We start from the raw sequence: 9,659 nt of genomic DNA on the forward strand, positions 1-9,659 counted from the left end.
GGTGGCGGCGCAGCGCAAATGCCTAACGCCACCATTAGCGCCCCTACTGAATATCGCCGGAGACGCAGCCAGTGGCGCTACAGCCACTGACTGCCTCTTTAGGCGCTATCAGGTGGCACTACTCACCCAATTTCTCTCCCTGGGTGTTTCCCTCCCCCGGTCTCGGAGTCTGTTTTAGACTAATCCAGAGAGATTGTTTGCTATGATTAAGCAACAAGTCCCAATATCGGTGGATCATGTGACCACCAGAATGTTAGACGGAGAACTAGGTGGACCTTGGCCTTTTTTCAATCTAGCAATTTCCCCAGACCCTTTAGAAAGGTTGAAGCATTTATCCATTTCCTTTTTAAAAGCTATTATAGATTCTGTTGTGTCTGTATGTTGATAGAGACACTGAAGACAGGAGTTGGTTTCATAGGTGTTTACTAAACAAAGTCTGGAGGGGAACTAACGGATATAACACAATATACAGGCTTATATAGCCCGAGTGGCCATTACCGGCATTACAGTACACATGGGGCTCTTAAAGGCACATACACTACAATTCCTCCCCTTTTAGCCAACCAGTACATATTATTTTAAGTAATTATTAATTACATGTTACAAGAAAAATAATCTGCACATTGCTGCAGTTAATTAATTATAAGTCAGTCTCTCTGGAGGCTTCCTGACTCGGTCCGGATAACGCCTCGGTGGTGTAGCAGTTTCTGGTGGTGTAGTAGGTTCTTTTGGCAAGGCTGATTCGGCTTGAATGCCAGTGTCGGGTTCATCGGGTTCCAGTATCACTGGATCGGAGGTAGATATGGGTATCTCTACTTCATCGTTAGGCGTATAGAGTTGTGATGTAGGTTGTCCCTTTTCGGATGACTCTATGATCTGGTCAGCATGGCGCCTTATTATGCTTTCTCCGATGTCCACGGTATACATCAGAGGTCCTAGTCGTGTGCAGATAGTTCCAGGCTGCCATTTCTCGGTACGGTAGTCCCGGGCCAAAACTTATTGACCTATCTGGAAGGTTCTAGTTGGCCTTTCATTCATGCCTTGAAATTGCCGGTTCTCCACGTCCCTTCTGATGTTGGGCTTGATCAAATCCAGCCGGCATCTTAGGCTTCTATTGAAGAACATCATGGCGGGAGTTTGGTTTGTAACCATATGTGTTGCATTCCTGTATGCGAACAAGAAGTTATCCACCTTGTGCTGAAGTTTTATGTCTTCACTACCCATGGCCTTTATGGCCTTCTTGAAGGTCTGGACAAACCTTTCAGCCAATCCATTGGTGGCGGGATGGTATGGGGCGGACGTGTAGTGCTTAACCCCATTGTTTTTTTAAGAGCTTCCTGAATTCTTCGGACACAAATTGCGGTCCATTATCAGAACAGATCTGTTCCGGCAGCCCATTCCTGGCAAATATGGTCCTTAATACTGTGATGGTTTTTTCCGTGGTGGTGGAGGACATCTTTATTACCTCCGGCCACTTGGAGTGTGCATCAACCGCGATTAAGAACATTGAGTCCATAAATGAACCAGCAAAGTCGATGTGTACCCTTTGCCAGGGAGAGGAGGGCCACTCCCATGGATGTAGAGGGGCTTGGGGTGGAGCGTTTTGGACCTTCTGGCATCCTAGGCAGCTCTTGGTCATTTCTTCAATGTCTCCATCGATACCTGGCCACCATACAAACGCCCTGGCTAGGTTCTTCATTTTCACTCCACCCAGATGCCCCTCATGAAGCTCCTTTAGAACTTTATCCTGGAGTGTGGGTGGAATCACCACTCTGGATCCACACATCAAGGTTCCTCGGCACACTGACAGCTGTTCTCTTCTTTGCGAGAATGCTGGCAACAGTGGTTCGCCATGTGCTGGCCATCCCTTCACTGTTAAATCGTAGACTCGTGAGAGAGTCGGGTCATTTCTAGTTTCCCTTTCAATGGCAGAATTCGTTACTGGTAGACATTCGACTATGGTAGAGTGGAAAATCTCCACTAGGTCTACGGTAGGTGCTTCTTCTTGGCAACGGTAGGCGCGATAACCCATCAGCATTCCCATGCTGTTTTGATCCTTTGTATTCTATGTTGTATTGGTGTGCCCCTAGAAAAAGGGACCACCTCTGTAGCCTTTGCGCTGTCATAATGGGAACACCCTTTTTAGGGTTGAATATGGAGATGAGGGGTTGATGGTCAGTCAACAAGGTAAATTTTTGTCCGTGTAGGTAATGGTTGAATTTCTTCACTCCCCATACCAGGCGGAGTGCTTCCCTGTCGATTTGGGCATAGTTACGCTCAGCTGAGTTCAATGAGCGTGATGCAAAAGCTATCGGCCGTTCCGAGCCATCAGGGAATTTATGCGATAATACTGCTCCTACGCCATAAGGGGATGCATCGCATGCCAGTCTGATTGGCAGTGATGGGTTGTAATGAGCCAAAACTTCTTTGGACGTGATTAAGTCTTTGCATTTATGGAAGGCACGTTTACAGTCTTCGCTCCATTTCCAAATTACTCCTGTTTGTAGCAGTTCATTAAGAGGGTGTAGAAGAGTTGATAAGTTCGGTAAAAATGATAGTAATTTATTAATCCCAGGAACGACCTTAATTGTGAAGCATTTTCAGGTGCTGTGGCTTTTATGACTGCTTCAATTTTTTCAGGTGACTTATGCAACCCTTCCTTATTAATTATGTGGCCACAATATGATATTTGATTTTGGAAAAATTCACACTTGGGGCGATTCGCTCAGCCTAGTGAGCACCTGCTCCAAATTGGCAAGGTGCTCGTTGTCGTTTTCTCCTGTTACAAGGATGTTGTCTAGGTAGCATTGAGTACCCGGAATCCCTTGGAGGACTTGCTCCATAGCTCTTTGCCAGATAGCTGGAGCGGATGCTACTCCGAAAACCAGTCGATTGTACTGGTACAGACCTTTGTGTGTATTTATCGTGAGATATTTTTTAGAGGCTTCTTCAACTTCCATCTGTAGATATGCCTGTGCCAAGTCAATTTTGGTGAAATGCTTCCCTCCGGATAGTGAGGCAAAAATATCTTGTAGCCTCGGAAGAGGATACTGTACCGTGTGAAGGACCGGGTTTACAGTCACCTTGAAGTCTCCACAGATGCAAATTTTTCTCTGTTCTTCAGATTTATTATTTAATGCTTTCTTCATGACTGGAACGATGGGTGTTGCCCACTCGCTCCAATCTATTTTGGATAATACGCCTGCCTTTTCCAAATTCTTCAGCTCTGCCTCGACTGCTGGACGAATTGCGTATGGCACCGGTCTTGCCTTAAAAAACTTGGGAATTGCTGCATCTTCCACTTTTATTCAGGCGGTGATGTCTTTCAAGGTTCCTAGTTTCTCTTGAAACACTTCTTTGGCGTTGGCCAAGATGTCTTTTAATCGTTCAGGTATGACGTCATCATTTTTTTTCTTACTGGTCACCGTCAGTGCCTGAATGGACTGCCAGTCTAAACGTATTTTCCTGGTCCATTCATGTCCCAACAGCGGTGGACCACCATCTTGTAGAATGTATAAATACAACTTTTGTATTTTCTTGCCGTTGTATACAACAGGCACCCTTATTTTTCCTTTGGGGTATACCTTCTGCCCCGTATATGTTTTCAAGATAATGGATGTGTCTTTTAAAGGTATATGCGGAAATAGCCGCTGGTAATCCCGTCGATTTATGACTGTCAGAGCTGATCCTGTATCTAGCTCCATTTTAACTGGGGACCCTGCTATCGTGAGGGTAACCCAAATGGTCTGGTAATCATCTTTGGCAATTACATTATGTAATTTGAGACAGCTTAGTCTCTTGTTTTCGGAGTCGCTATCGCTCTTCTGGTCTTCGGAGCTACTGTCCGTCATCATTTGTACCTTTCTGTACTTTTCTTTATTGATTTTTTTTTCCTGTTTGTGGATTTTTTTTGTCCAGATCGGCATACCCGTGCAATGTGTCCAATCTTTCTGCATTGCCTGCATGCTTTGTCCTTGAACCAGCAGTCCCTCTGGTCATGGGTGGATCTGCCGCAGCGGTAACATCTCTCGAAACCCTGTGTCATTTCATGGGTGCTGAAGTCCTGTGTCTTTTGTTGTATCTCTGCAGCTCCTCTTGCGGCTGCTTCATATGGTACAGCCATACTGAAAGCCTTGTCCAGTGTTAAATCTTTTTCAGAAAGCAGCCTTTTCTGTGTTCCTTCACTTAGGAGACCGCAGACGAATTTGTCTCGAAGATAATCTGCTAGTCCTGCCCTGAATTGGCAGTGTTTTGATAGCTTTCTTAATTCGGTGAGGTAATCAGCGTTACTTTCATTCTTGTGTTGATTTCTCTTGAAGAATTTGAATCGTTCCGCTATCAGCAGCGGTGTTGGGTTTAAATGCTCCTGTAGGGTATCAACAATTTCTTTAAAATTCTTGTCCTTTGGTTTGACTGGAGTGATTAAATTTCGTAACAGCCCGTATGTCTTTGCGCCCATTAGATTTAGCAGTACTGAAGCTTTCTTTTCATCTTCTATTCCATTTGCGGTGCAATATACCTCCACTCTTTCCACATATGTGGTCCAATCCTCTATCTCGTTATCAAAAGCATCAATACTGCCAGACTTAGGCATCCTAGAACTAAAATGGCGCTTCCTGCGCTTCCCCGCCGCTGCTGCCGATGACAACGCTGTTTCCCGCGGTTTCCGTTCTTTTTATTTATTTATTTACAGTTGGAGACTCATTCCCACCGGACTCTCTCGCTCTCGGTCTGAACGCCGACCTGCTTGCAGCGCCGGCCGTCTCCCGAGTGCTCCCTCCCCGTCTGTTACTGCTTGCCTCCGCCTTCGCTGCTTGGCCTAGCTGTAGAGCCAGCCGCTGGAGCCCCAGCCCGACGCCCAGGAAGGATTATTGCAGTACCTGCCACCAGCTTGGCTAGCTGGTGAAACCACAGCTTCTTCTTTTTCTTGATTTTTCTTCAACTTTGGACGCCAGAGGAATCGATGTCCTTGAGGTGCTGCTGAATTGCAGGTAAGTCCGTTTCCAATTCGTCGCCACTGTTGTGTCTGTATGTTGATAGAGACACTGAAGACAGGAGTTGGTTTCATAGGTGTTTACTAAACAAAGTCTGGAGGGGAACTAACTGATACAACACAATATACAGGCTTATATAGCCCGAGTGGCCATTACCGGCATTACAGTACAGATGGGGCTCTTAAAAGGCACATACACTACAGATTCTGCTCCCATCATTCCATGCCAACAACTTGTATTTATGTAGCGCCTTTAACCTAGTAAAACGTCCCAAGGCACTTCACAGGAGTGTTATCAAACAATATTTGACACCGAGCCACATAAGGTGTATTAGGACAGTTTGGTCAAAGAGGTCGGTTTTAAGGAGCGTCTTAAAGGAGGAGAGAGAGGTGGAGAGGTTTAGGGAGGGAATTCCAGAACTCGGGGCCCAGGCGGCTGAAGGCACGGCCGCCAATGGTGGAGCGATGGAAATCGGGGAATGCGCAAGAGGCCAGAATTGGAGGAGCGCAGAGATCTCGGGGAGGTTGTGGGGCTGGAGGAGGTCACAGAGATAGGGAGGGGGGTGAGGAGGCCATGGAGGGATTTGAAAACAAGGATGAGAATTTTGAAATCGAGGCGTTGCTGCACTTGGAGCCAATGTTGGTCAGTGAGCACAGGGGGTGATGGGTGAACGGGACTCGGTGCGAGTTAGGACACGGGGCAGTGAGCACAGGGGGCGATGGGTGAACAGGACTCGGTGCGAGTTAGGACACGGGGCAGTGAGCACAGGGGGCGATGGGTGAACGGGACTCGGTGCGAGTTAGGACACGGGGCAGTGAGAACAGGGGGCGATGGGTGAACGGGACTCCGTGTAAGTTAGGACACGGGGCAGTGAGCACAGGGGGTGATGGGTGAACGGGACTGGGTGCGAGTTAGAACACGGGGCAGTGATCACAGGGGGCGATGGGTGAACAGGACTCGGTGCGAGTTAGGACACGGGGCAGTGAGCACAGGGGGCGATGGGTGAGCGGGACATGGTGCGAGTTAGGACACGGGGCAGTGAGCACAGGGGGCAATGGGTGAACGGGACTCGGTGTGAGTTAGGACACGAGGCAGTGAGCACAGTCGGCGATGGGTGAACGGGACTCGGTGTGAGTTAGGACACGGGGGCAGCAGAGTTTTGGATGAGCTCAAGTTTATGGAAGGTGCAAGGCGGGAGAGCGTTGGTATAATCGAGTCTGTTAAGTCCGTGAATGATTTAGACACGGACTAGCAGGAGTGAAAACAAACAGATGTTTACTGGTGGAAGTCCATAATGAAACTAAACAACAGAGACTCTCTAGCGCCTTTTATACAGGGGTGGTCACTGCCGGTACTGCAGTCTGAGACCAGTTGTTCTCTTAAAGGTACATACACAACAGAGTCTAGAGGTAACAAAGGCATGAATATATCTCAGTGTGTGTATGGTATTTATTTCTGAAGTCCTTGAATTAATCTGTTAGTTACTGACCAGCGGAAATAGTTCTTCCCTAATTACTTTCTCAGAACTTCTCAATTCTGACCACCACCATCAGATCTCCTCTTAACCTGCTCTGTTCTAATGGAGAAAGCCCCAGTTTCTCTCGTCAGTCCTCAACACTCCAGTCTCTCTTGACTCAAATCTCTCCTCCACCCTCTCCCTGGTGTGGGCAACCTCTCTCATAAGCAAAACGCCCCTTAAACTGGACGCAATATTCGACTGACAACCCGCCCAATGCTCAGTTGATTTAAAGTTAGCTTTTAATTTAAAAAAATTAAAGTTTTCCTATTTTCCTTTAACAGACATAAGCTCCATTGAAAAAGAGGGCCACCAAACCCTTAATTGAGACACAAACAATGACCCCCACCATGAGAGGTGGGGTGGTGGGCATTTTAGAAACTCGATTCTCTCACACCCAACAAAGCAAACGATCTTTTACTCTCTCACACACACACAGAGAAAAATAAGCACACTTTTCCTTGCTGCAAGGGGAATAAATAATTTTAAAAAGTTAAGAAAGGTTTTTAAGGATTCATTTTTTTTAAACAGGGAGGGCTAGATTTTCATTTCAAATGGATTCAGTTGCAGTCTTTTTTCTACACACACATAACCCTTCCCCTGAGGTAATGTGATCTCTCCCAGTCCATGAAACTTTAGACTATAAACAGCCCTGAATTTCCAATGACCTATAAAATGGGAGCAACTTCACTTCATCCAGAGACAGGGCTGTAACACAGACACACGGTTGTAGCAAGAGGGACAAGGTGTTCAAATCCAACCCCCCTCCCTCCTAAATTAAATTTAAACACACAAACAGACACACCACCTGTGCAAGCCACACCTAACAATGGCGAATTTTAATCGCTCCCAAAATCAAGGAACAGGGAAGCCATTTTTCCCAGTGTTCCTTTTACAAAACGGGAGTCAGTGATGTCGCTTGAAGTTACAATGTTGCTGATTTCAGGGGGGAAGTCAGTCCTACCTGCCAAGATATGAAGACAGATGATGGCGAGCAGTTCCTTGAGACGCAATGTGGCCATGCTGAAATTGCCCCGCGCCTCCTGAAATTGAACAGGCGAGTCGATCAGCTTTTACTGCAGATGGGAGTCGTTCAGAAGCTTTTCCCTCTCCGCCTGATTTTTCCTCTCTCTCTCTTTCTTCCCCTCTCTTGGCAATCCCAATTTAAATGAACTGCCTTTCTTTCTCTCTCGATACTCCAAGGGGAAAAAAACTTCTGCAGTGTCGACTGCAACCCTTTATTCCGCCCCTTTAAAGGGCGTCTCTCTCTCTGATCAACTGATATTTTTTTGAGAGAAAAAGACATTGAAACTGAAAGTAGACTACAATTAAAAGGGAAATGCTGAATCTAAGTTAGTACCTGCAAAGAGAGAGAGAGAATAATCACACAGAGAATTTGAGGTCTTGGTGTCTTCAATCGTTCATTAGAACATTAACTGGTGCTGAAATTTTAAACTGCTTTCCTTTTGCAGTGTATTCCTAGTATTTTCTCTCTTTATATCCCAATTCCCCATATTGCCGACACTCCCAGTGCCAGTACTGAGGGAGCGCCGCACTGTCGGAGGGGCTGTACTGAGGGAGCGCCGCACTGTCGGAGGGGTAGTACTGAGGGAGCGTCGCACTGTCGGAGGGGCAGTACTGAGGGAGCGCCGCACTGTCGGAGGGGCAGTACTGAGGGGGGGCAGTACTGAGGGAGCGCCGCACTGTCGGAGGGGCAGTACTGAGGGAGCGCTGCACTGTCGGAGGGGCAGTACTGAGGGAGCCCTGCACTGTCGGAGGGGCAGTTCTGAGGGAGCGCCGCACTGTTAGATGAACAGTACTGAGGGAGCGCCGCACTGTCGGAGGGGCAATCTTTCGGATGAGACATTAAACCAAGGCACTGTCTATTAAATCCGTGAATCTTAAGGTATGGTGTTCTTCAATAAATAGACGGAGACTGCAGATCAACAATCAACAGGTGCTTACTGGATGAGGGTAGTCTAAAAAACTAACAGTACAGATGCATGCTCAGGGCTTATATACAGGTGTGGTCACTGCCGGTACTACAGTATACAGGAGCTGTAAAAGTAGTTCTCTCTTAAAGGTACATACACTACAATTCCTCCCCTTTTAGATTAACAGTACCATAACATTCAAATAACAGTTAACACTTTTAACATGCACAGTAACTGAAATAGCCCATTTATAGATTCAGTCTTTGGGGCGGCTTCCTGATCCTTTCTGGATAGCGCCTTTCCTGAGTGTCTTGTTCTTGGTGCAGAGGCGATTCTGGCTCCCTGTCATCGGTTAGTTCATCAGTTTCCAATGCTACTGTTTCTGAGGTAGATGTTACCGGCATGTCGGGTTCATCACCAGGTACGCTAGACATGGGGTTGACTCGTTCCTGTGACGCTAGGATCTGGTCGACATGGCGTCTCACAATGTTCTCCCCGACATCCACTGTGTACATTAGTGGCCCCTGCCGTGTGCATATCGTTCCAGGTTGCCATTTCTCTGTTCGGTAGTCACGGGCCAAGACTGGTTGTCCTACATTGAAGCTCCTTGTCGGCTTCTCATTGATGTGCTGGAATTGCTTATTCTCAACATTTCTTCGCACATTTGGTCTGAGCAAATCCAGACGAGATCTCAACCTTCGGTTAAAGAACATCATGGCCGGGGTCTGGTTGGTAACTGCATGTGTCGCATTTCTGTAGGCTAACAGGAAATTGTCCACCTTATGCTGTAGTGGAATGTCGTCATCGCACACGGCCCTTACTGCCTTTTTAAAGGTTTGTACGAACATCTCAGCCAATCCATTTGTGGCTGGATGATACGGGGCGGATGTGTAATGCCTTACACCATTCCTTCTCATAAATTTCCGAAACTCTTCGGACACAAACTGTGGTCCGTTATCAGAGCAAATCTGCTCTGGCAAGCCATTCCTGGCAAATATGGTCCGTGGGACTGCAATCGTTTTCTCCATAGTGGTGGAGGACATTTTTATCACCTCAGGCCATTTCGAGTGCGCATCCACTGCTATTAAGAACATTGAGTCCATGAATGGACCAGCAAAATCAATATGCACCCATTGCCATGGAGAGGAGGGCCCCTCCCATGGGTGTAGAGGGGCATGTGGTGGTGCATTTTGGACCTTCTGGCATCCTGAGCAG

General features: G+C 47.0%; 1 protein-coding gene across 4 annotated transcripts in view; it reads right to left on the minus strand.

Annotated features, from left to right (window-relative positions):
* LOC147109984 (nectin 1a-like) overlaps positions 1-7,768 on the minus strand; it is an 80,218-nt gene extending 72,450 nt beyond the window's left edge. The window contains exon 1 of one of the 4 annotated variants that reach the window (XM_086003983.1): positions 7,475-7,768. In XM_086003983.1, coding sequence (XP_085860109.1) covers positions 7,475-7,532 — 58 coding nt within the window. In that variant the 5' untranslated portion in view covers positions 7,533-7,768. The remainder of the gene's footprint in view (positions 1-7,474) is intronic. The other 3 variants (XM_086003981.1, XM_086003980.1, XM_086003982.1) reach the window with 3 other exon arrangements.
* Between the last annotated feature and the right edge of the window lie 1,891 nt (positions 7,769-9,659).

The sequence above is a fragment of the Somniosus microcephalus genome, chromosome 12 (genome assembly GCF_052327205.1).
Source record: "Somniosus microcephalus isolate GS21.2 chromosome 12, FLI_Smic_1.0, whole genome shotgun sequence".
Lineage (NCBI taxonomy): Eukaryota > Metazoa > Chordata > Chondrichthyes > Squaliformes > Somniosidae > Somniosus > Somniosus microcephalus.